General features: G+C 44.9%; 1 protein-coding gene and 1 long non-coding RNA gene across 2 annotated transcripts; both read left to right on the forward strand.

Moving 5' to 3' along the window:
- Positions 1-465: 465 nt before the first annotated feature.
- On the forward strand, positions 466-27,721 carry CD101 (CD101 molecule; the record flags this gene model as incomplete). The annotated part of the gene is made up of 8 exons (XM_040471432.1): positions 466-874; positions 2,189-2,605; positions 7,432-7,818; positions 10,894-11,277; positions 11,969-12,373; positions 14,431-14,841; positions 17,851-18,246; positions 26,841-27,721. Coding segments are annotated over 8 exons (3,039 nt in total), but the record flags the coding sequence as incomplete, so codon positions are not given.
- LOC121027778 (uncharacterized) lies at positions 21,628-25,474 on the forward strand. The gene is made up of 2 exons (XR_005788926.1): positions 21,628-21,941; positions 22,178-25,474. It is a non-coding gene; the product is annotated as an uncharacterized LOC121027778 (long non-coding RNA).
- Positions 27,722-27,795: the final 74 nt, after the last annotated feature.

Raw genomic sequence — 27,795 nt, forward strand, 5'->3', positions numbered from 1 at the left:
GCGAGACAAAGAAAGCTGGGCACCATGGACAGCGTGGGCGGTGCCCTAGACTTTGTCTCTCCAGCAATGTCTGTGAGGACAGCCTGACAGGCACCCGGGAATTGGAGTCTGGAGGAAGTACTTGCTGAATCTTCCCGTAAGATAATGTAAAAGGCGAATTATCATGCATTGTATTTACTTTCAAATAAGTGCCCTCAGATAACACTGGGCACTAAGCATTACCAGTCATAACACGGGTGAAGCTGACTTTTTTTTTTTTTTTAAGAGCCTAGGAATTACTGTGGAAGTTAAAGTTGTAAAAAACCCAATGAAGTCATGAAGGCATTCCACTGCTCCTCAGCCTGGAGGAGGTGTTGAACATTTGAGTTGATTATAGCTAATAACCTGTGATCTCATTTACTAGAACTATAATACAGGGAGCTGTATAAGGTGGCACACGGGGGACCGGAGCACTAATCTATTTTTATTCCCCTTTCTTCCTCCTCCTTGCAAGCTAAGCTCAGCATTGGCCAGAGAAAAGTAACAGTCCAGAAAGGACCGCTGTTTAGGGCTGAAGGCTACCCTGTCAGCATTGGCTGCAATGTAACTGGCTACGAGGGACCTTCTGAGCAGCACTTCCAGTGGTCTGTTTACCTGCCGACAGCCCCAACTCGAGAAATCCAGATCATAAGCACCGCGGATGCCACCTTCACTTACGCGGTGTATGCGCAGCGAGTACGAAGCAGGGGGATCTACGTGGAGAGGGTCCGGGGCAACTCAGTCTTGTTGCACATCTCAAAGGTCCAGCTGAAGGATTCTGGAGAGTATGAGTGTTACACACCGAACACGGATAAAAAATACTACGGCAATTACAGTGCGAAGACTAGACTCATTGGTAAGCTGTTTGGCCTCCTGCGCCTGCCGGTCCCCCGACAAGCCAGACCCCCACCATCACGATGCCTTGCAACGTGAAGTGCCTTCACGCTGTGTCAAGCCCTTTGGCAAGAGAGCCCTCGCGGCCCCCTGGATGTGTTGCAGATTGGTCACAGATCGGTATCCCACATTCTCTAAAACTCTCAATTCATCTCTCTAGTCAACCTTGCCATGAAGATATAGATAGTGTGTAAGTCTCCGAAGGCCTTGTCCATAGCTGGCTGCAGGTTGATCAGACAGAACTGTGAGGGTTCTCCCTAGGCCATGTCTCTTCTTGGAGGGAGAACATTAACTTGGTAAAAGAGCTTGTATTAGCACGATCAGTGGTAAGGCATCAACTTGGAAATTATGATTCCCCAATTACTCTCCTCTAGCATATTTACGTAGAGAGAGAGGTTCAGAGTCCTTGCAATGACCACGTTGCCCCTTTGCCTAGAATATCTTAGCGCCCGTCTTTCAGTCTAGCCAACTCCTACATATGCTTGTGGACCCATCTTAGGTATTCCCTCTTCTGTGAAATCTGTCCTGTCTCAGGCAGTGCTCCCATATCTTTGTTTCCTCCTGATGCTCTATTCACATCACTATTGTTAGCACTCACCCAGGTTATGTGATATTTGGCTCCTTACATGACCCCTACCTCACCCAGAGCTCCATGAGCACAGCTACCTCAGCCCCCAGCACAGTGACTGGCACTGAGTAGTTGCTCAAGCAGTATTTGTTGATTGAATCTAAGTGTTGCTTTCACATAAGCATAGGCTGTGTGATTTCCCTTGAGGAAGAACACGATGATAGGTGAGTAGGGTGATTATCAAAATTGTGGTAAGGGTTGCATTTTGGCTCTGGGTGATAGATTATAAGAGATTATTTCAGAACTTTACAAAGAAGCAGGTTAAGTAAGGCGTAAGGAAGTGAAGCGACTTGCTCCAGTTCCTGTCGTCAAATAGGGACAGACTCAGGATGAGAATGTAGGTCTCCTAGCTCCCAGTGCTTTTCCGTCTTAAATACTCCGTGTCTAAGTAGCTAAATTGGTCACAGCCTACGCTAAAAATGTAAAGTCAGGGTCAATACATCACCGAGGCATTAGTTTTGCCAAGTTCCATAGGCTATCTATACAGATGCCAATGTTCCCCTTGGCAATAGGGAAGGCATATGGCTGGTGGAAAACAACTCAAAGTGTGTGCTTTACAGATGGTGGGTCAGGGCACCATCTTTGTCTAAGGAGGCTTGTCTGATGGGTTCCTGGGCCAGTCAGTTGTCATCTTTCCTTTGCTTTCAGTTATTCCAGATACCCTCTCTGCCACTATGAGTTCCCAGACTCTCAGTAAGAAGGAAGGCGAATCATTAGAACTTACGTGCGAAGCATCCAAAGCGACAACTCAGCATACCCACCTGTCTGTCACCTGGCACCTGATCCAGGATGGAGAAAGAAGCCAAGCTATCGAGATTATTTCCCTCTCCAAGGATTTCATGTTGATCCCTGGGCCCTCATTTACCGAGAGGTTTGCCGCTGGTGATGTGCATCTCAACAAGCTTGGGGTCACTACCTTCAGGCTGGCCGTAGGGAGGCTCCAGCCCTCCGATCAAGGCCAGCTGTTCTGTGAGGCAACCGAATGGATTCAAGATCCAGATGAAACCTGGACTTTAATCACGAAAAAGCAGACGGATCAAACAACTCTGAGGATCCAACCAACAGGTAATGATCTTCTCAAGAAATTCATTACTATGTTGGTAGTGGGTATTTATGGGCCATCTTTTTTTCTTTTTTCTAATCTTCGGTTGAATCTAAAAAAAAAAACCACATTTAGAAAGTTTGAATAAAATTTGTTTTGGGCATCTAGGAAGCATCAATAAGAAGAAAGACATTTGGTTTGGGGGGGTCTGCCCACAGCAGGGTTTCTATGGGATAAGGTCTGTTGAATGGTTAGATAGATTCCACAAATCATGCATGGAAACGGTGTTATTCTTGCCAAGCTCTGTGTAAGCACTTTATCTGCGCTTTATCTAATGTCATCCTTACCCTATGGGGCAACTAGTCATCTCCCCATTTTTAAAACAAGGAACCTGAGCCTCAAACAGGCTAAATACTGGTAAGAAGTGGAGCTGGTGTGTTTCTCCAGTGATCCTGCACCACAGATACCCGGGCCCCAGAGTAGCCCGCTTCCAGGGTGGAGGCTTATCTTCGTCACGGCCAGGCTTTCCTCCCACCTGACACCATTTCCTACTTGGGATGGTGTCCCTCTTCATGATCCATTGGCGTTTTCATCAATGCAAGCAGGAAGCCTCAGCTGTGATTCCTGGTTTCTCTACACAGGCTATGGTCCAATAGGAAGAGGTTGTGAAAACTATATATATCCATGCTAAAAGCAGTGATCCAACGGTGGATCATTGGAAGTTCCTTCTTTTTTTTTTTTCTTTTTTTTTTTTTTTCGGAAAAGTGTTATTCTGCTTCATTAAAAAAATGGTCTTTGGCCTTGAGTGTCCAAGTTATACTCAGTGAGTTCTGTGGGGGCACATCAAGGGTGCTTTTTCTCTCTGAGAACTTTTTATATAAAACAGTCTTTATTTATGTTGACAAAAATTGTATATATTTAAGGTGTGCATGATGTTTTTTTTTAATTTGAAATTTATTGTCAAATTGGTTTCCATACAACATCCAGTGCTCATCCCAACAGGTGCCCTCCTCAATATCCATCACCCACCCTCCCCTCCCTCCCACCCCCCATCAAGGTGTACATGATGTTTTGATAGACATGCATTTTGAAACCATTACCACAGTCAGGCTAATTAACATATCCATTATCTCACATAGTTACTTTCTGTGTGTAGTGTGTGTGTGTGGGGGGGGGGGGTGGGGGTGGGGGTGTGTGTGCATGTGTGTATGGTGCAAACCCTTAAGATCTCTGTTCTCAGCAGATTTCAAGTATGCAACACGGTGTTATTAACTGTAGTCACTTGCTATACATTAGATCTATAAAACTTATCTCACATAATGGAAACTTTGTCCCCTTTGATCACAATCTCCCTCTTCCATCCCCTCCCCCAGATCCTGGCAACTACCATTCTACTCTCTGCTTTTATGAGTTCGGCAGTTTTAGATGGCACATACAAGCGAGTTCCTGCAGTCTTTGTCCTTCTGTGTCTGGCTTATTTCACTTAGCCTAATATCCTCCAGGTTGATCCGTGGTGTTGAAAATGACAGGATTTCCTTTTCTCTCAGGGCTGCATAATATTTCAGTGTGTATATATACCACATTTTCTTCATTCATCCCTCCATCAATGGGTACTTAGGTTGACTCCGTTATCTTTGTTACCATGCATAATAAACATGGGAATGCAGATCTCTCTTTGAGATACTGACTTCATTTCCTTTGGATACTACACCCAGAAGTGGGATCACTGGGATTATATGATAGGTCTGTTTTTAATTTTTGAGGCACCTCCACACTGTTTCTATAATGTTATATTCCCACCAATATTACATTCCCTTGCCTCCACATCCTTTTTTTTTAATGAAATTTATTGTCAAATTGGTTTCCATACAACACCCAGTGCTCATCCCAACAAGTGCCCTTCTCAATGCCCATCACCCACTTTCCCCTCTCCACCCTCCCCCCCCCCATCCAGCCTTAGTTTGTTCTCTGTATTTAATTTTCTCTTGTGGTTTGTCTCCCTCCCTCTCTGTTTGTAGCTATTTTTTCTCCTTCCCTTCCCCCATGGTCTTCTGTTCAGTTTCTCAGAATCCACATATGAGTGAAAACATATGGTATCTGTCTTTCTCTGCCTGACTTATTTCACTTAGCATAACACTCTCCAGTCCCATCCACGTTGCTACAAATGGCCAGATTTCATTCTTTCTCATTGCTAAGTAGTATTCCATTGTATATATAAATCACATCTTCTTTATCCATTCACCAGTTGATCTCCACATCCTCACCAATACTCGTTTTCACTTTTCCAACCCATGAACACAGAATATCTTTCCATTTATTTGCATCTTCTTTACTTTCTTTAATCGATATTTTGTAGTTTTCAGTGCAAATGTCTTTCGCCTCCTTGGTTAAATTTATTCCTGAGTATTTTCTTCTTTTCGACACTATTGTAAATGAGCTTTTTTTAAATTGAGATAAAATTAGTATATGACATTAAGTTGCAGGTGTGCAACATTAGAATTCGATGTTTGTATACACTACAAGGGATCACCACCATAAGTCTAGTTACAATCCATCAGCATACAATTGAACCCCTTCACCCATTTGCCCACTCTCCAACCCCCTTCCCCTCTGGCAACCACAAATCTGTTCTCTGTATCTGTGAGCTCATTTTTATTTTGTTTGTTCATTTGTTTTGGTTTTTAGAGTCCACATATAAGTGGAATCATATGGTATTTGTCTTTCTCTGCCTGATTTATTTCACTTCGAATAATACCCTCAGGGTCCATCCATGTTGTTGGAAATGGCAAGATTTCTTTCTTTTTTATGGCTAAGTAGTATTCTTCTGTGTGTGTGTGTGTGTGTGTGTGTGTGTGTGCGCGCGCGCCACATTTTCTTTATCCATTCATCCATTGATGGACATTTAGGTTGTTTCTGTATATCTTAACTATTATAAATAATGCTGCAATGAACATAAGGGTACATATATCTTCTTGGTGTTTTTGTATTCTTTGAATAAATATCCAGAAGAGGAATAGCTGCATCATAAGGTAATTCTATTTTTAATTTTTTGAGAAATCTCTATACTGTTTTCAATATTGGTGGCACCGATTTACATTCCTAACATCAGTGTAAAAGCATTGCTTTGTCACTGCATCTTCTCCAGCACAAGTTATTTCCTGTCCTTTTGATAATAGCCATTCTAACAGGGATGAACTAATATCTCATTGTGGTTTTGATTTGCACTTGCCTGATGATGAGTGATGCTGAACATCTTTTCACATGCCTGTTGTCCATCTGTAGAAGTTGTTTTCTTAATCTTTTTCCAGTACAGTAAAACCTTGGTTTGAGAGCATAAATCGTTCCAGAAACATGCTGGTAATCCAAAGCACTTGTATATCAAAGTGGATTTCCTCATAAGAAATAATGGAAACTCAGATGATTTGTTCCACAACCCAAAAATGTTCACATAAAAATGATTACAATACTGTAATATAATATAAAATAATAAAGAAAATACAAAAATATAAAGAAAAATAAACAAGTTAACCTGTACTTACCTTTGAAAATCTTCATGGCTGGTGTGAGGGAAACAAGAGAGAAGAGGGTTATTGTGAAGGGTGACTTTCACTATCACTAACAGATGTTGATTACAGTATAGTATCAATAAACTCTTGTCATATACTGTATTTCATGTAATTGGCAATAAGGCAGCAGAGGAAAGGGTCTATATGTGCAGACAGCCTGACATATAGAATTCATAGAATGAGCAAAGCATTTCTAAGCTTACTCTTGTCTGGAAATCAAAGGACTATCCATAGGCACTTTGAAGTGACAAAAATACACTGGTGCCAGTTGTGGGCACCTTCCAACGTTCTGAAAAATCACTGACTTCTGCCGAACACCACGGTGTGAGACTGAGCATCTGAGCATGGGAGACGATCACCCACAATCCCACAGCAAAAGAGAGAGAAAGAGAAGAACCATTGGCTCAGTTGTGATCATGTGACGTTTGATGTCACGTACTACTCTTATTGCAAGACATTGCTCGTTTATCAAGTTAAAATTTATTAGAAATGTTTGCTCGTCATGCGGAACACTCACAGAACAAGTTACTCGCGATCCGTACTTTGTTGTTTCGCCGTACTTTGTTGTTAGTGTATAGAAATGCAACTGATTTTTTTTTCGTATGTTCATTTTGTATCCTGCAACTTTACTGAAACTATTCATTTTAATAGTTTTTTGGTGGAGTCTTTCGGGGTTTCTATATATAAGACCACGTCATCTGCAAATGGATGATTTTACTTCATTTTTACTTTATTTTTTTTTTTACCCTGACTAATTTCTCTGGGTAAGGCTTCCAGTACTATGTTGGATAGAAGTGGTGAGAGTGGGCATCTTTGCCTTTTCCCAGTCTTAGGAAAAACTTTCAGTTTTTCATGGTTAGGGATTATGTTAACTGCAGACTAGTCATACATCACATGTGCTTTAACTTAAGAAAATTCCACTGGATATTCTCAGCCAAAAAAAAAAAATCCCAATTTATAGCAATTCAACATACCATAAGATGTTATATATTTTTTTATTAAAAAGAGATACATTACTGTATACTTTATATTTCTATGCATACGTTTTGCTTAATAGGATTGCATTCAGAAAGCTATGTATGCTGTTCTTTCTGAATGATTTAAGGAATAGTCAAGGGCATCTTTGCTTCCAGGCATTTCTTTGGCTGACCTGCTCTTTGGAGCTAAACTCCCACATGAAATTCAATCCTTGTGGATCCTTACAGGAGGTATTATCTCCCTGCGGTACTGAAAGGACAGATGCTGTGACTTCTCTAAATATCTGCTTTGCTTTTGTTTCCTAGTGAGAGATTTTCAAGTCAACGTTACCACCCAGAGCACGTTTACAGCAGGGAAACCCTTAGAACTGGTTTGCCTGGTAGTAGGCAGCGGCCAGGACCCACAGCTTCAGGGCATCTGGCTCTTCAATGGTAACGAGGTGGCCCGCATCAATGCTGGTGGTGTTCTGGACCTCAAGAGAGACTACAGAGAGAGAGCAAGTCAAGGACAGCTCCAGGTTTCAAAGTTAAACCCCAAGGTTTTCTCTCTCAAGATCTTTTCTATGGGCCCCGAGGATGAAGGGGCCTACACATGTGCCGTGGAAGAGGTGGTAAGAAATCAGATGGACTCCTGGGATGTGCTTCAGAGAAAGCAGTCACCGGACAGCCGCGTGCATCTGAGGATGCCGGCAGGTATGTGAAGTCAGGGCCACACATGACTGGGCTGTTCTCAGCTTCCCTCCTTTGTGAGTACAGTATGACTTCACGGACACAGCGGACTTCTCCTGCAGAGGCAGGTGTCAGTCGGATCACTTTGAGGTGGCGTGAAAGACACACAATTAGATTGTCCTGAAGTCTCTTCTTGCTGTCTTAGGTCTTAGATTCTTTGATTCTGTGTGCTGTTAGTCCTAATTTCTGCACCTTGGGTTTTTCTTCAAGCAGGGAACACCTGTATCAATGAAACCCCCTGTCTTCCATCGTTGTCTGTGTGATGTGAGTGTGTGAAGAGGGAAAAATGACACTTGGCCTCCTTCCTGGGGAATGCACACCTACATTATGCTCCCCCCCCCCCAACACCTTTCAGGTACCTTTGGTCAATCCTCTGTTATCTTAACCTGATACACAGGATGATAGTGCATCTTAATGCTATATCAAAGCATGACTCAGACTAAGAAATGAAGAGGTAAATGATAGCAGGCAGATGTTGTCCCCTGCATTTTGCCGTAATGTGACGTGCCTGTCCAAACCACTTTGAGTATCTGTATGCATGAAAGTGGAAGGCCACTTAGGCCTTGTTTAGTTCATGAAGGTTGGGTGACCCGAACCATGGTTGAGCAGTCAGTGCTTTTTGTGTGAAGAGAAAACAGACAAATCTACAACGAACATTAGGATGCTCCGGGCTGGGTATTATATTCTAAGTCTAGAAAGACTAATTGCCCAAGGGCACAAAACACAACCCACCAAAAAATAAAGATACCCTTGTCTCACTGGTTCTTTGGAGGCATCTCCAAAGATGGACAAATTTCCCTTTCATGCTTTTCTCCGTCACCCCATTTGCTAGCAATGAAGATCACAGTCTTTGGCCTAGAGTGGCAAGCCAGGAAGCGTGTTGGTGTTAGTTTTCACGCTAAACATTTGGTCGAACTTTCTAGGGTTCAGGAAAAACTAGGTGGGCGGGCTTACATACTTACACAGGTCTAGGTCTCTGTTTCATGCATCTCAGTCTCTGCTGAAACATGTCGGTAAAGCTTTCTTAAATTCCACATGTGGGAATCTGTGCCAAACGGTGCCCAGATCCTAAGCCCATCGGTAGGGTGGTCTTCCAAAGCGAAAAATAGTTCTTTGTACAGGCTGGAATCCAAACTGGGCCCAATGTGCAGAGACAGAAAAAAATTGTTAGCAAATTTATTAAGGATCCTGTTGAGCATTCACAGTTCTGAAAATCAAACCAAAGTATGAGCAGAGTCTTATCATTCTATGAATATTTTAAACAGAAGGGGGTACTCGCTACCACTGTGAATGTGTACCTTACACACACTTGATAAGTTTATTACTTCTTACCAAGAGGCAGTAATGACTGTAATGAGTTAAGGACACCTCATCTTTTCTTAAAAAAAATTGATGTTAGTTGAAACTAATCATAATGGTTATATTAGAGTAGTGAGATTATGAGTAATAATTTCCTCTTTACGTTCTAAGCTTCAGTTATGAGTCTATTTTTAACTTGAAAATGACTCTAAGTATAATCCTGCCTCTAACACCCAAAATTTGGAAGCAGGCTTGCATATATATGATATAATATATAACATATATAAAATATTATTGAAATAAGAATCAATAGTATTATTAATTATATTAAAATATTAAATACATATATTAAATTTATTTGTGGATATCAACCTTCATTCTGCCTTTGTAACATACATATACATACATATACACATACATACATATACACATATATATACATACATATATGTACATATACATATATGTATATATATATATAAAGCAGAAGAAGACCAAACTCCTTCCTCAGCAGGGAAGAACAATTTGCAAATTCACTTAGATCCTATTTAAATTTCTCATCCCAAGTCTATTTTGTTTTTTTCTCTTTTGCCTTTGAACCACCCCACTTTCACTAAGCACCTATCATTACAGCCAAAGCTATTAGCTTCCCCTTGCCCGGCAGGCTAAGCCCTTAAGCATGTACCACTTTTAGTCCTCCCAACAATGCCATAAGGTGGGTGCGATTATTACCTTTGTATTTGCAGGAAAGAAAATGGAGGCTCAGGGAGGACTGTGTGTTGCCCAGGGTAACTCTGACTCCCAGGGCTTCGGCCTTAAGCCTGGGATGCATGAGCTACTGAGATGTCTTTGCCTTGCTCACACAGCACCCAGGACAAAACCTTGCCCAGGACGCGTCCGAATGTTTGCATTTCCACGTGTCTTGAATTTCTGGGAGCCAGACGTATATTTGCAGTTTAACATTGTAGTTCAGCTGTAAGAAGGATCTTCCCTCAACCAAACCATTAATATATCTCTAGCTATGTGAATATATGATTTGAAAAAGAGAAATCTATGTATGTGTATTTTCTCCCAAGTAATTGCTTTTAATGGTAGTATTCTGTTTATTCTGTTGTTCTTGGTTTTGTTTTTTTTTTTTTTTTTTTCAATAAACTCTGCAACCAGTGTGGGGTTTGAACTCATGACCCGGAGATCAAGAGTCACATGCTCCATGGACCGAGCGAGCCAGGCACCCCTAATAGCAGTAATTTGAACAGAAATCTAATTACCAACACTCGTTCCCTGTTCAAAACACAGACTAATTAGGGAAAGATAAGTAGGGAGAGGAATGTCATTTTGAACTGTGAAACACAAAATTCCAAAAAACTAGAAATTTAAATAAACACAGCTTTGTTACTTTCAGGCTCATATACCCACCCTAATTAATCTAAGAAAATATTACCAGATGTTTTCCCAACTAGATGTTCTTAATGAAGGGCTGATTTAACAAATCACTAAAAACGAGGGCAAATTATAAATTGTTTAAGTGTAAATAAGTTCTCCTGATATTCTTTCTATTGTCTTGTGCCCACTATTTAAGTGTTTAGCCAATCTCTTTTCTGAGGGTGGTCCAGGACTACACGGCCTGATCTGATTGGTCACAAAATGAGTCAAATCCTAATTAAAGAGATGTCACTGTATTTTCGAAACGTTTTCATTTACTTGAAACCCTTTTTTTCCTCTCAAATCTGTAATCCACAGCAAGAAATGTGGCCTTATCTACCAAGAGCAAGCAGCAAGCAGTGTGGGAAGGAGAGGTATTAACCCTTCTCTGCAGGGCAGATGGAACCGAGAGTCCCCTGTCTGTGGAATGGTGGCGCCTCCCACAGGGCCAGACGCAGCCAGAGTTCGTGGCTGGCATGGGGCAGGATGGCACGGTGCAGCTAGGCGCCCCCTACAAGGAACTCAATAACCACGGCAACACAAGGCTGGAGAAAACGGACTGGGCCACTTTCCAGCTGGAGATCACCTCCACCACCATTACGGACGGTGGTATATACGAGTGCCGAGTGTCTGAGAGTGCCCAAAACCAGGCCAGAGGTCAGAGCTGGACTCAGAAGTTGTCAGTCACCATCAGATCTCTGGGTAAGTGTCCAAGAAATCCTTTTCTGAACTTGCGGGTCGTCGGTACCTTCCTCTGCAGTGCGACGCAGTAGAGTCTGATTGTGTGTCACCCTGAACCCCCCAGTTAGGGCACGTACACCCTAGGACACGGAGCATCGTTTCTGGCTGCCATGTCCGTCAACTACTCTCTAAAGTTTACTCATCTTTATGAAGATCATCTGTAGGGTGCCCCTTACAGGCTGTTATTCACAGCTAAAAACAAAAGCCTATGACCTGGAGTAGACTTACAGAGGACACATGGCCAGTAGAGCTGAGCCTCATACATTCGGGCTTTTGACAGCTGTGGCCCTGTGTTGCAGAGTCTTCTAGCATGTTCCAAACAGTGACACTGAGCCTGTGAGTGGAAATAAGGGAAGGAGGCCAGCCACTGGGCTGGGGAGTGCTCCACCCACTCCGTAGCAGCTGTCTAAGCAGCAGGCTGGAGAGACACTGCCTGTTTGTTGTCACTACTGAGAACACTCTTAGAAGAGGGTCAGCTTTGGAAATCTGAGGACAGATTTCAGGACAGGCTGTACTGTGAGTCAACTTTTACCTCCAAATATTTGATTCTCCCGATGTACAAATGCATGGCTCTGTGTGAATAGGTGAATAGGAAGGCTTTGATTTGATAAGCATATTAGAAATCCTGTTTCCCATCTATTTCTGCCCACAGAGTCGAGTTTACAGGTTAAGCTGATGAGCCGTCAACCCCAAGTGACATTAACCAACACCTTTGGCCTGTCCTGCATAGTGGAGGCTGACTTCTCCCACCTCAGGGTGCCACTCACTGTGACGTGGCAGTTCCAGCCAGCAAGATCTCGGGTCTTTTATCTGCTTGTTCGAATCGCCTGGAACGGCACTATTGAGTGGGGGGATTTCCTATCTCAGTTCCAAAAGAAGACAAAGCTTTTGCAGTCCTCATTTTACTCTCAACTCCTAATCCACGATGCCACGGAGGAAGAAGCAGGAGTTTATCGGTGTCAAGTAGAAGTTTACGCCAGAAATTCCCCAGACACGAGCGGCCCCCCGAGGGCTTCCGCCGTCTCTCACTCGCTGATGATAGCCATCACTTTGCCAGGTAAACACCACCTGAAATTAATCCATGCTTTAAAAACAAACCAACACATTTCTCCCATGGTGGGTGAGTTTGTAGAATTAAAACGTAAAATACCTTCTCCCCATGTTCTTACTGTATAAGTTAGCACCACAGAAAACCAATATCCAGGCTGACATTGAGTTAACGTGCATGGGATGGCCATACTGATTGTTAAAACATTGACAGACTTCCACACTGACTAATAATAACTGTGGCTCCATGCCCCTTCCCCCCTTCCCATAAGTTCCCAGCACCTGCAAGGTACCATGTGGCACAACAGGGGGCCTCTAAGACCAGCTCCTAGAGCTGGGGGAGGCATTCTTTTGGATTGGTCACTGCCCATGCCTCCTGAGTCATTAAATGTTTGGAATGTCTCCATTAGTGGTATGGATAACGTAAATTCCATTAGAATACATTTATCCTCTTGTTGTACCATGTGAATGTATAAGAGAGAGGATATGATTATAGTCAAATATAATTTACCTTGTCAGCTGGTAAAAGAACAGAGAGGTAAAAAGTATGACACAACCTGGGCAAAGTTCTGCTGGGTCATGCATCTTCTTTTATGGCTTGCATTCTTTTAAGGCAGAGCGTTCAAGAGCCTTTGAAGTCATTTCAATCTGACAGGCACCAGACAGCAGCATAGCTGTGGACAAGTCACACAATCCATCCAAGTCTAGGTACTTCATCCATAAGTTGCTCTTTAAAGATGCGCACGTTGAAGGTGGTGACACATAGATAATGTGCCTAGTACAGTGCCGATGCGTGGAGTGGATGTTCAGACATGGTAGTGGTCATTCTCTCTGCTGCTGAGTGACATCTTTTGTACTAGTAATGATCTCCTTGTTGATTGACTCATCTCCTACTTTCCATCTTGAATTTGAGCTCCAGCCACACTGAGCTAGTTGCAGGCCCTCAAATACTCTATGTTCTCTCCCTCTTTCAGTCTTTGTTCAAGTCATGTGTTTTGTGTGGAACGCTTTAGCCTCTTCTCCATCAGACTAATTCCTATTAACCCTTAAGACTTAGGTTAGAGGTCTCTTCTCCAGAAAGCCTCCCCACACTCCCATATTTGAGTTAGGTAGTCGTGCCCTGTGCTCTGACTTCTGCATACCTCTGTCACTCTTGGGTGACACAGTCTTGTAATCCTAAGCCTCTGTGACTGTACTAGTGTCTCCCTCTAGACTGTGAACCCACGGAAGGAAGGTAGCCACAGAGTGGGGAATAGTCTGACAGAGAACACAGTGTGTGCTTAATAAATGTTTGTTGAAGGAAGAATAAAGGGATCTACTGGCAACTTCAAGAAGCAGTTACAAAAGCAGAATCAGTGATGTCAGCAAGAGGTTAGAATAAGGTTTGGAAGGCAGGTGTTAGCATTCATCTTCCCGACGGAGCAGAAAAGCTGCTGGAATAAAAGGGTAGTTGACTATGTATCTGTATGAGATTCTTACAGTTGACTGGCTGCAAAGAAACATATAATGTTAATAGCCCACGTACAACTTGCTTTTGTTTACCTGAGTTCAAGGGCAGATACCAACAAGGGCGTTTGGCAAACTGTGAATCTGGGGGTACTCTGGAGAGTGAGCACACAGACAAAGCACTAATAGGGGCACTTTCTCCCACTTTGATTTATGAAATGCTGCAGAAGAGAAGATGTCTAAGCTTCAATAATGAGGCATTATCACATGGAAGAGATTAGTTTCCTGTATGACACTTCCTCCCACCCCATGTTCCCATCCCACTCATCCAGGTAAGGGTAGAACCAGGACCAGTGGCTGGAAGGTATGGAGTGGTAAGATTCAACTTGATATCAGAAAGAATTCTCTAGTGGCAGAGATGTCCAAAGATGGAATGGACTGGTTTGTCAGTTGGGGAGCTGTTCAGAGGCTCAATGGGCAGTGAGTGGGGCTGCTGGGGAGGAAATTCCCCCATCCAGTGGATGGAGGAGACAGTGTCCCAGTTGGCCTCTGCCTTAAAATTCTAGTTTCTAGCAAAGTAACAAACAAAACAAAGTAACTGTCACCATTCTTTTCATTTAGAGAGCAAGCTAAGAGTGAACTCAACCAGTCAAGTCCAAGAGATCTTCATCAACTCCAACACCAACATAGAATGTAGCATCTTGTCCCAGTCCACTGGGGACCTCCAGTTAGCCGTTATTTGGTACTTCTCTCCCATTTCCATGAATGCAACCTGGCTGAGGATCCTGGAAATGGACCAAACCAATGTTGTAAAATATGGGGATGAATTTCACTCCCTACTGAGACAACAAAAATTCCACCCCAAGAAAGTTTCCCAGGACTTGTTTCAGCTACAGATTCTGAATGTGGAAGACAGCGATCAGGGCAGATACCACTGTGCTGTGGAAGAATGGTTCTTGTCCAGAAACGGCACTTGGCACAAGCTTGGAGAAAAGAAGTCAGGTCTGACAGAATTGAAACTCAGGCCCACAGGTAAATCTCATGAGTATATTCTCACAACGGCTTTCTAAAGGATGGCCTTCTTCTCTTGGGCAGCTCTTCAATGGAGTGATTATGTTGAAGGTAGAAATGTGACCCAGGGTCATAGGGATAGTGGCCACCTACACAATGAATGCAGGACCTGGTGGCCCAGTAGAGGACGTGGGAATCACATAAGGTGAGTCAATCTGAGGTTTTGAGGAGTCTGGATGGGAACAAGATCCCTTTGATTGGTTTGCCTGGCAGCCTGGCAGCCTGCTCTATGCAGCTACCCAGGGTATCATATCTCTAGATCTCTGTAATAACAAGCTGTGTCATTCCAGTGGGGCTCTACTGTAATTTGGCAAAGAGAGAGTAATACGAAGCATATTTCTCCCACTGTGAACAGAAACTGTACAACTCTATAGGGATGTGTGGAGAAATTGCTTTTCAACATTTGGCTGCCTAAACATACGGCAAATAAGAGTAGTTAACTGTCGGAATGCTTACTGAGGGAGTCTCCTCTTCCTCAGGAGAGCTCTGAAACTGTAATAGAAGTTCCATCCACGTGCGCTGGTCTAAGAGCGCTGCGGTTGAAGTGTGGGCAGGGTTGGTTAGATCTCTTGGTATCCGTTTGGTCACCTCCAGGGTTGATTAAAATGAGACAGATGTCACGGCTAGGGTTCGGGAACTGGCTGAGATCCAACAGCACAATGCAAAGAAGTTAGTCTGGTTTGGTGCTTAAAACTGCATTTTCAACGGAACACCCACAAATAAGATTATAATAAACGTTACTGTGTATTAGACAGTTAGAGATACAAAGAGAAATAAGGCACAGCTCTTGCCTTAAGGAGCTTACGGTCTGTAGGGGGGGCAGTGGAGCCAAACAGTAGTGGAGCATAAGGCTCTCTTTTCTTGCTGCTCTGGTTCCCCTTCTCTGTGTTCTTCAGGCCCTTCTTCTCCCTGGTAAATGTGGGTGCTCCTCAGGGACAGATCCTGGGCCCCTTTGTCTCATTATTCTCTGCTCTCTCCAGAACTTCTCAAATACTGTGTTGGTTTCAACTACCACCTTCGATGAAATAGCGCAAAGTCTTTACACTTCGCTCCGATCTCCTGAGCTCCGGCTCTTTCTTCCCAACCGCCTGTTGTACATTTCTGCTCGGATGCCCCCGAGACCCTCACGCGCAGCACGTCCCAAACCTCATTATCATTCTTGCCATCCCACAAGACCCGTGCAAACTTCTGCATTCTCCATCTGTGTGGCTGGCAGCCCTTTCTCCCGGTTGCCTAAGCCAAATCTTGACAGTGTTCGCACACCCTTTAAGGAGGCAGCCGCTCCTTGGCTCAAGCTAGCAAACCCTTCCCATCCGGAAATGCGGGCTCAGTGTTGCCCAATCTTTTAGTACATCAAGAAACGCCTAACATCTTTTTTGGTGATATCGCTTGGTGGAGACTATACACAGCTAATCCAAATTTTTAAAAAAGACTGTGGGAGTCAAACAAAACATATCTGTGGGTTAGGTGTGGCTGGCTGGGGGTGGCCAGCTGTGTACCCCGGGGCAGGGAGTGAGTTAAGAGGCCCCAGGGAGAGATACTGAGAAGGAGTGGTCAGAACTGCAGGAGAGACACGTTCTCTGAAATCAAAAGGAGAGAATTTCAAGAAGAAAATGGACTTCGGTGATAAAACCCACAGAGCGGGCAACAAAACCAGAGTGTCTTGAGCTGGGAAATCAGGCCCATACTAATGATCTTGGCCAGAGCATGGGATAGAATTAGAAGGTGTTTGCATTAAAGTAGGGAGGAATTTGAGATGAGGAAGCAGAGACAGAATCATATAAACTAATATTTCACATACTTTGCCATGAATGGAGGGAGAGAGTAAATATGGCAACAACAACAAAAATCCAGATATGGGACGCCTGGGTGATTCAGTTGGTTGAGTTTCCAACCTTGTTTTAGGTCATGATCTCATGGTCCATGAGTTGGAGCCCCGAGTGGGGCTCTGTGCTGACAGCTCGGAGCCTGGAGCCTGCTTCAGATTCTGTGTCTCCCTCTCTCTCCGCCCCACTCATGCTCTGTCCCTCTGTGTCTCTCAAAAATAAATAAACATTCAAAAAAAACTTTTTTAAGATTGATCAATAAATGTGTAGTAGAGTTGAAAATTTAGCGTATACTATAGTTTATTTTGTTAGTAACTGCTCTGGTCTTCATTTGAAGTTCTCACCAGCAGGTTAGGAGGGGAAAATTTTTCTTAAGTTTATTTATTTTGTGAGGCAGGGGAGGGGCAGAGAGAGAGAGAGACAGAGACAGAGGGAGAGAGAAAGAATCCCAAGCAGGCTCCATGAGCACAGAGACTGACATGGGGCTCGAACTCACAAACCATGAGATATGACCTGAACCAAAATTAAGAGCCAGATGCTTAACCAACTGAGTCACCCAGGCACCCCAGGAGAAAATTTTTAAGAAGGAAATGTCAAAATCTGTTTAAGACTTAGTCTAATCCAGTAATTTAAATCATCTTTCCTTGAGTGGTATTCTAATACTTGTATAAAAATGTTCAGTCTCTCAGATAGCCTCCTCTTTCCCTGCGTCTTGGACTGAGATGATATCTGGGTATATGGGAGGAAGGTAATTTGCCAAGAATGAGGGGCAGTGGTGCAGTAATGACTTGAGGGAAGAGCCAGAAGTTTTGGATGGTCCATCTGGGCAGAAGAAGAACAAGTTGGCCAGGGAGAGGCAAAACAGCAGGGCAGAGCACCCACTGAAGCTGGGTGGCTTCAGAGGCAGGCCTTCAGCAGACAAGAGGTAGGGCTGAAGGGAAACGGCTGGTTTGCTTCATCGCACAGAATGTTCTAGCAAATGTTGAAGAAGGACGGGGGTCAAGGGAAAAGGTTAAAGATGAGAGACCTGGTTATCTAAAGAGTTTAAGATGGCATCTCCTCAGTGGGAACTAGATCTTTCAGAGGGGGTACCCAATCTAAAAATCTGGATTCTTCTCTAAACGATTGCCATTTTATTTCCTAGGAAGCAAGGTACGTGTCTCCAAAGTGTACTGGACAGAAAATGCTACCGAGCACACAGAGGTGGCCATCCACTGCAGCCTGGAGAGTTCTGGCAGCTCGGCTTCTCTGTACTCTGTGATGTGGTTGCGCAACAGGGAGCATTCAGGAAGGAAAATGCTGGTACACCTTCGGCATGATGGCTTGCTGGAGTATGGTGACGAGGGGCTCGGGGGGCATCTGTACTGTTACCGCTCATCCCCTACAGACTTTGTCCTGAAGCTTCGTCGGGTCAGAATGGAGGATGCTGGTTTGTACTGGTGCAAGGTGACAGAGTGGGAGCCGCATGGTAACCCTGGCACGTGGGTCAACCGAGCATCAGATGAGTCCCAGCATGTGGTGCTCACGGTGCTGCCTTCAGGTAACTAGGGGTTAATCTGCCCCGGCCCCTGGTCAGGAGAGTCTTTGCCCCCCGCCCTGTCTTGTGTTTCCCTCCCAGTTACGTTTTGCTGAAAGCAGTTTACAGATTGCCTAAAGAAAGTGACTTTGCAGTTTCTGTCAATAGTGATTGCTAGTTCTCATTTGGACAGATGAGGTATACGCAAGGTTTCGGGCACAGACACGGAAATGTCAGGGGCATCTGACCTGCTTCCCCCGCCCCTTCTCCTCCCGAACCAAAAAAGCCATCCACATCGTATCCCTTTCAATAACAAAATTACGTTCGAAGCGGACATCTTTACCCCTTGGCTGGTTCTCCAGTCTCAGAATGCTCGGATCTGCAGAGGGAGTTGGAATGAGGGATAGGGGCCTGGTGACGGGATGTTTCATTTGGTCTCACTGCAGTCAACTGCCTCTACATGCTCCCCACCTCCAAACCAAAGCGAAACTTTTCTTAATGAGTAAGCGCCATGTTCTTCTCTCTCGATAGGTCAACAAATCAGCAGGGCTTTGAGAACGCTAGTCATGTGGTGGGTGGGCCTCACCTGACTGCAGCTTGAAAGGCATCAGAGAAGGAGGTATGCCCTGTGGAGCTTGCTTATGGGGTCCAGAGAGGAAGGCAGCTCCTTAAAGACCTTGGCCCAAGAGTGACCATTGTCCACGTGGGAAGGCCAACCTACTCGGCTAGTGCACAGCTTGAGGAGGGGTGTGGAGCAAGAGGCTGTGAAGGAGAAGAGGGCAACCTTCCAGCCAGTACAGTGCCAAGCATGCAGTAGGCATTCATTAAGCATTTGTTAATGAAAGCAAAAATTTCTCCAGCCAGACCAGTAAATCTTCCCTGGTGATCAGTGTGCTGGCTAATATGGCCAGCTCATCTCTGAGCTGCTTCTTTCTTTCTTTCTTTCTTTCTTTCTTTCTTTCTTTCTTTCTTTCTTTCTTTCCCTTTTTATGTAAATTGTTTTGATGTTTATTTATTTTTGAGAGAGAGAGAAAGAGAGAGAGGGAGGGACAGGGAGAGAGTGGGAGAGGGGCAGAGAGAGAGGGAGACACAGAATCTGACACAGGCTCCAGGCTCTGAGCTGTCAGCACAGAGCTGGATGAGAGGCTTGAACTCACAAACCCACATGATCATGACCTGAGCCAAAGTTGGATGCTTAACCGACTGAGCCACCCAGATGCCCCTGAGCGGCTCCTTCCTGGTGGGGTTTAGGGAAAAGGCGAGAGGTGCGCTGAACTTAATAGTGGGAAGGGGACACTGGAGATGCATAGCTGTGACCTTGGTGCCCCACACCAGCAAGAGTAAAAAGGATCAATTCTAGGTAACATTCCTGAAACACCAGCTAGCTTTGGTGACACTCTCTGGGGGGAAAAAGCGGTGCTGGGAATAGGTGGCAACTTCTCCAAAATAGGGACAGTTGTGTCCCCGCCCCAGCCAGGCTTCTAGAGCAGAAGTCAGAGTTCTCTGACTTGCTCCCTAGGGCTCCAGCATCCTCCTCCCCCAAGTGTTCTTCAGCAGAAGTTTTCTCCCCAGTGTCCAGAAGATATTTTTCTTCTATTCCAACAATTACGGGAAGTCCCACAACCTGAGCACATTCCATACATGTTTTCTCCCTGGAATCCCTAGGCTCTGTAGAATCAGCACTTTTTGTAGCAGAATAAATAGATAATAACTGTAATAAATATATATTCTGTGATGAAAAAGCACATCTCCTCTGAGAGACATGGGATCCTACACAGCAATGTATATATATATATATATATATATATATATATATATATATATATATATATATATAGTTAATCTTTCTAGAATCCTTACAAGTCAGGTGTAAGGTTTTTAGAAGATAAACTCTGGAAAGAAAACATTAAAAGTTGGGAGGTCTTTGTATTCTTTACAGTTGAAGAAGCTTGACAACCTGTGCCATGATAAGCTGAGGGTTTTTGTTATAGACACAGTGGGGGTTCCCAAGTAAATCCTTGCTTACAGCATTTTGCTTCCTCTACCTGGCTGTTCTTTCCTGGTAGTTGGGGAGGCAGTGGGGGGGGGGGGGGGGGGGGGGGGGGATGCGAAATCCCAGGGTTTGGAATCAGACAGGCCTAGGCTTGGATCACAGCCCCCTGCCACCTATGAGCTGTGAAATCATACCCTGGTTCCTTAACCACTGTGAGCCTCAGCTTACTTATAAAATGAGGATCGTAATACAGATGTGTGTAAAGTAGCTAGCATAGTCCATGGATATTGTAAGTGCTCAAGAAATGTTAACTCTCTTTCCTCTTATGCCTCCAAACATGCTATACACACACAGAGACAACACACACACACATACACACACACGTATATACTATATCTATATACATCTATATCTATCTATATCTATATATATGACAAAATATTTTTTAATATGTACCTCTTACTCCTTTTATTATTTTTAATGTTTATTTGTTTTTGAGAGAAAGGGAGAGAGAGAGACAGTGGGAGAGGGACAGACAGAGAAGGGGACACAGAATCCAAAGCAGGCTCCAGGCTGTCAGCATAGAGGCCAACAAGGGGCTTGAACCCACGAACTGTGAGATCATGACCAGAGCTGAAGTCTGATGCTTAACTACTGAGCCACCCAGGCACCCCATGACAAAATATTTTAAGTTGTTCAATAAATAACCATGTGAGCTTCTGAGATCACAAAAGCATGTATTACAGAGTCTGTTCCCAAAGAGCTCAGATTCTTTTTCCTTTTTTTTTTAATGTTTATTTTTTGAGAGAGAGCGGGGGGGGGGGGGGGGGAAGGAGGCAGAGAAGGAGGAGACAGAGAATCCCAAGCAGGCTCCGTGCTGTCAGCACAGACCCTGATGTGGGGCTCAGACTCCCGAACCGTGAGATCATGATCTGAGCTGAAACCAGGAGTCGGATGCTTAACCAACTGAGCCACCCAGGCATCCCTCAAAGAGCTCAGATTCTGTTGGGGAAGTAAAGTCCAAAATGGTAGGTGTCATCAAAGAAATAGTTTTAGGGTGCTGCACAAGGAGCAGAGGCAGGGCTGGGGTGAAGGGCTGGGTGGGGAGGAGATCTGGGAAACTCCCCAGAGTATGGGGCCTATGAAAAGGAAGAGGACATATTTTAGGGAAAGGAAAGGCTAGACAAGATGATCATAAAAACTGCGGTGCAAGGGCAGGGGCACCTGGGCAGCTCAGTTAGTTTAAGTGTCCGACTTTGGCTCGGGTCGTGATCTCCTGGTTCGTGGGCTCGAGCCTTGCATCGGACTCTGTGCTGACAGCTCAGAGCCTGGAGCCTGTTTCAGATGCTGTGTCTCCTTCTTTCTCTGCCCCTCCCCAACTCATGCTCTGACACTCTCTCTCTCCACTCATCTCTCTCTCAAAAGTAAATAAACATTAAAAAATTATTAAAAAATAAACTGTGGCGCAAGGGTAAGAGAGGCAGCTAGTGAGATGGGAGGGTATGGATCTCAAACTCACCCCACGTATGTAGCTAAGGAAGGTGAACTGAGTCATGAACCTTATGGAGTGTCAGCGAAGTTCAATCAGGGGAGTGACATCATGAGATCTGCATTTTAGGAAGCTCCTACTGGGAGCCCTGTTAAAGATGAGTTGGAAGGGAGGCAGACACAGAGCAGAGAGCACTATTTGAAATTATAGTAGGAACCCAGGTGAGACAAGATGAAGGTCCAAATAGGGGCGCCTGGGTGGCGCAGTCGGTTAAGCGTCCGACTTCAGCCAGGTCACGATCTCGCGGTCCGTGAGTTCGAGCCCCGCGTCGGGCTCTGGGCTGATGGCTCAGAGCCTGGAGCCTGTTTCCGATTCTGTGTCTCCCTCTCTCTCTGCCCCTCCCCCGTTCATGCTCTGTCTCTCTCTGTCCCAAAAATAAATAAACGTTGAAAAAAAAAAAAAAAAAGATGAAGGTCCAAATTAAGGCAGTGCTTTAATGAGGGATGAGAGAAAAGCAGGCAGTCGGTGTTAGGCAGCATCATCTTCAGGATTTAGAGACTGATTAGGTGCATGTGGAGGGTGAATGGGCAGAAGGGGAGAATCAAGGATGAATAAGAAGTTTCTAGCATGGGTGGTTAGTGGGGACATTCACTAAATGAGGTAATATAAGGTCTGATGTAGAAATTAGTTCAATTTTGAATAAGTTGAGCTGGAATTGATGTGTGGAGTATGTGTGAGTTATCCAGAGAGTTCTACCCAATAGACATGGGGATTTCCAAGAGAGATCTTTGCCAGAGCTGTAGATTAGTAGGCATCAACTCATAGCCAATAATGGTGTCCAACGACGCATCCCTGAGATACTATTGATCAGGGAAGTACAGAAGAGGAGACTGAAGGGGAATGAAAGGAGTAGCCAAGAGGTAGGAGGAGAACCAGGGTTTGGTGGTATCCTAGAAACCAAAAGCAGAGAGCACAGCAAAAGGGAAGGGAAAGCCAACAAACTCAACTATTGTAAAGAGGTCAATTAAGATAAGAACGGGCAAGTGTCCATGGGATTTCACACTGCAGGGCAATTGCAGAGAAGTAATGAGAAAAGGCAGACCACAGTGAAAGAGTGGACACATCAAATATAGATTACACTTTCAAGAGCTTTGATGTAAAGGTAAGAGAGAAGATAAGTGGCAAGAGGTGTCAGTGAAGTTTTACTTTGTTCTGTTTTGGTTTGGAGCTGGTAGGGACTTGAGCACTTAAAAAAATTCTAGAGGGGAAACAGGCCGCAGAGAGGAAGATGATGAAGCTATACCACCTGCTGACTGCAGTGCCCCTCCATGCCACCTTTGGTCAACACCTACTAATCCTTCACCTCCCAACTTATCTGCTACCTTCTCAGGGACTAACATGCTACCAACTCTCCACTTCTCAGATGGTTTTCTGCCACCTCCCTGTGGCAATTTCAGGGTGGGTTAGTTTAGGACTACCTAATAAATCTGTGGAGCGCTGTGGCTCAAGTGGAGACAGAAAAGTTAAGACGCATCTCCCTGGGGGAATGGAATGGACCTGGCATTTGCTTCTCCATCTGACTTCCTTACCTATGACTAAGCCAAGGCAGGGGCTAGAGATACCCTAGTCTTCCTACCTCACCCTCAGACCCCAGACATAAATGTCTTATTCTAGAGAATTCTGTGTAATTAATTAATAGGCAAGATTATAAGGCTTTCTGGGGACTGGATTACTTGTCATCATATGTATTTGTTACTCTTCCCCAGCTTCTAGGTGGGTAAGGATATAGTTAGAAAGTGACCCTTCAAAGGAGATATGTGCCCCTACCACACTGAAGTTTCTGGAGAGACCATACATTTTTCTATGCTACCCCGGTGCCTCCCACAAAGTCTGGCACGTAGTACTCAATAAATGCTTCATGAAAGAATGAGCAAGCGAGTCTTCAGTTGGGATGAAACAGGATACTGTCAGGCACCATTCATTCTGGGATGCGCTTGTATTGGGTTCCCGAACCCTACTTTCATTTCTTGGCGGGAGCCAACTCTCTCCCGTGGCCACACTTGGCATGGTCCGTTGCTGAATTTGGGTTGGGGTGGGGGCAGAATTGGTAGCCCCCTCGCTCTCCGGTATCTGTCCTCTGCTGAAGTCAGTACTTCTGAGGTAATATGGAAAAGGAATGCTCCTCGTGGTGTATTTGGCTGTGCGTGGGAGCAAGTTATCAACCAAGCCTCGTGATGAAGTGTTCTCATTACACTTTTGGCTCTGTCTTGCAGACCTTGTACTTCAAGCATCGGGCACTTACTCGGATTGATTCAAAATGCCAAACCTTAATGGTTTGGGATGTCACTAATTCTAATCCAGATATGGGTGAGAGGCAGATGGTGGGGACTGGTGATTGTGGGATCTAGAGCAAACCCTGCCCTCCCAGGAGAGGTAATTTAGAAGCACTGGAGCTGACAGTTGCTAGCTGTTGGCCAACTCGGCACTGTGACGAGCGCCTGTGCTATCCTTTGATGGCAGATTGCTCCACACAGAGCAGTCTCCTCCCCATTAAGATACCCAAGCCCTCTGGCAGTCCCTTCACACTGAAGGTTAGAGTCTCAGGGGAAAAAGAAAAAAAGCCAAGTACCAGATTTCTTCTCACCTTCTGCGTGCTGGTGCAAATCTCTTCAGTATCACACCACCGTCCTAGCAACGGTGACACAGAGGTGGACTCTCACTTCCCAATTCTCTGCCTCCCATGATAGGGAAGGGAAGTCAGAGTCTCCTATGTAATCATTCGACTCTCAGTGGAACGTCACCCAGCCATGGAGACGGAGGGACCAGAGACTTGAGGGAGAGACTGGGCCTGCGGAAGAACGTGGCCAAGCTTGTGGTGCCTGTGTGGGGAACCAGCTGGTCAAGCCCCGTTTTCTACCCGGTCTCTTGGGAGAGCATTGCCTGTGATTTTCCTACCAGCGTACTGATAGTTATTCCTTGCTGACTCAACAGATGTGCTGAGCGCTCTGTTAAATACTTCATTATCTTATCACGACTCTAGAAATTATTATCCCCATTTGATCGATGAGGAAACTAAGCGTTATTGAGGGCAAGTAACTGGTCCAATGTCGATAACAGTATGTGGAAGAGCCAGAATGTGAACCCGGCTCCCTTCGAGATGGAAGAGGTACTCAGTCGCTACTGTGCATACGAGTAGCGTGAAGTGTCAAGGCCAGTGCTCTTCTCCGCTGTTTTCTACAGCTCCGGTCTCTTTCAGCACTGCCATTTCTACCTCCTTCCTACCCACATGCCTTCAGATATATTAAGATAAGACCTGGGGAGATTTATTGTAGTCAAGCAGGGCCTTGGAGAGAGGGGTCAGATAGGATATAGAGAGAGAGGGTGATATGAATTAAAAGTCTAGCTTTATCATTGCCCACCATTTCAAAAACCAAAACCAACTTGAGGACGAAGAATGTACATGAGACCAGAGAAAATCCAGCTGCAAACTCCTTCAGCTCGTCAAGTCCTGTTCAGAGCTAGCCTCATGTTCAGTGATGGTCTTTACTCTGTGTAACAGGACGACAGCCACCCCTGGGTTCCTGTGTGTGCAATGCACTCACGCAATTGATTCATCCATCGGTTTCCATTGATGACCTATGGACAAAGTGCTGTACAAGATAAAAAGACACATAAGACATGGGCTCTGTCCTTCAGGAGTTCACAAGGCAGGAACCGGACAAATGTTTGAGGCTCTTTCTTGACTTCCAACAAAGAGACGTTCTTCAAGGTGCAAATGCATCAACAATGCCAAAAATGGAATTCTTGCGGTAGAGGTTGGTGGAAATGACCTCCAAAGCCGTTTACATCTCTAAGAGTCTATAATCCCATGAATCCTATAACTTAACTTCTGAAGAAGAACTTGCTTATATCATTACAATTTTCCAATAAAAGCTCAGCTACTATCAGTATCAGAGTTTTCCAAAAAGCCCCAAGTTCAAATATCCTGTCATAAACAAATGTCATCGGAAGACTACATTTAGTAGGTGTCTCTCTAAGCATGTGCCTTTGTGCATGGAGGCTGTTAGGCACTGCTTCCTGGAACCTGTGGTGTTTGCAGCCCTGTCCCCTTGCCTCTCTGGCCGTGTGGCCAGGAGCCACTTTGGGACTGCTTGTGCATGCCTGGCGTGTCTGTGCGCTGACAGTGCCCCCCTCCTGCCCCCGCCACGGACTGCAGTTGCTGGAAGATCGTGTGCTTTAGCTTGCCTTTGTATAGTAGCCTTTGCCCAGGTGGTTGCAGTCAGTCCGGTTCGATTCAGATCAGCCAACGTTGTCAGGCAAGTGCCGGGCATAGCAGGGGACACAGAAACCAATGACGCTATCAGTCGCTACCAGTCGTACTCAACTGTGGTGGAATGAAGGAGATGGATAAGGAGGAACAAAAGTGGTCTACACCAGGGGGTATGTGAGAGGAGCATTGGAAAGGACTGTGCCTGAGGCAGGTAGAGGACCCAGGAGAGGAAGTGTTGTCTGAGCTGGGTCAGGAGGACCCAGAGGATTAGGATGCAGAGAGCATGCGTGATGGAGGCAACAGTAAGGGCAACACAGGAGGGGAGCCAAACGGAGGGTGCCTGGGTGGGGGGATCCCAACAGGAGAGTCCGGACCGAGCTTCTCACTGTAGTTGTGTAAAAACAGCGCACTGTGTGAGTGTGCACACGTGCATGTGTGTGTGCCGCGTGCGTGTCCATGTGAGTACGCACACTTAAGCAGCAGCAGTGGGAATAACTCAGTTAAAAATTCAGGACCAGCAACAGAGCTGAGAACGAGGGTTGAATTATAGATATCTTTTCTGAGGATAGAAGATTAAAGGAGAGGTTTTCTTTTTTTGTTTTATTTTTCTTCGTGGCTGTTGGTTTTAAGTAGGTCATTGGAACCCCCCGCCCAGTGGTTGGGACATGCTGGGTGAAGGCAGCTAGGCTGGAAGAGCCCTATTCTGGACTCCTCTGCCCACATACGATTTAAAGGGCCCACCACTACTTGGCCCCACTATTTTTACATCTATTTCCCTGTAACAATAAATCCCCCAAGTGTTTATCATTGATTAGCGCAGGTAAGCTGGAGACTAATTATCTTCTTTATTGTTCTTTTCATTGCAGAGCCCACATTTCCCTCCAGGATCTGCTCATCAACACCTTTACTCTATTTCCTATTCACCTGCCCCTGCATTCTGTTTATCCTTCTGCTCATTTCCCTCGTCTGCTTGTACCACAAAGCCAGGAGGTTGTCGGCACTGAAGCTAAACACGCTGAAAGAAAAGACTCTCTGGGTGGATTTGAAACGGGCTGGAGACTGGGTAACCACCTGGAGGGAAGAGGAAGACCATTGAATCCCGAGAGCCCTCTGCAGCCCTATGGAAAGCGTGGGCTCTGGAATTGGACTGAGTATTGGTGTGAATGAATCCTGATTGTGTCCTTCTTGGTGTGTGTGGCCTTGGGCAAGTTACCTAGGAATCAGAGGGAATGTGTATGTGGTTTCTTTGTGTGTTAAGTCATCTACCCCTTGCCTTCTCCCAGGAGTTAGAAGATTTACCCTGTGTTTCATTTGCCGCACCTCACAGAGGTTCAGGGTCCCCTTCTGTAAGGAGAGAACTTCCCTCACACAGCCTCTTGGGTATTAGTTGCGATCCTATGGCGAAGCCCGGGGTGAGGCTGCCCTCTGCTTTCTCCTCCCTTATGTCACTGATTCCCAGGAAGGCATTCCGAGTGGTCCAGTCACACTGGCTCTAGGTAATCTTTTGCCCCCAAATAAGAGGTGTGGGAAGGGGCCTGATGTCAGCAAGGCAAAAAGGAATTGGGAATATGCCCTTCATTCACATCAGATCTACTTCCCAATGTGGATGTGACTTCCTTCAATGCAGAAACCCTGTCTTGCCCCCATCCCATCTATAAATGCTACTCAAGGACAATCTCTGTGTAGACGGTACCTAATTAATATTGATGGGTTCTTTGAAGAAATTATAAAGCATTTTGTAGTCTGAGTTTCTGCTTCCTCTTTCTTCCTCCCTCCTTCCCTTCCTCGCTTTCTCTGTTTTCTTTCTTTCCTTCTTTCTGT

This window comes from Herpailurus yagouaroundi, unplaced genomic scaffold (genome assembly GCF_014898765.1).
Source record: "Herpailurus yagouaroundi ecotype Mexico unplaced genomic scaffold, PumYag 77, whole genome shotgun sequence".
NCBI classification, from domain to species: Eukaryota; Metazoa; Chordata; class Mammalia; order Carnivora; family Felidae; genus Herpailurus; species Herpailurus yagouaroundi.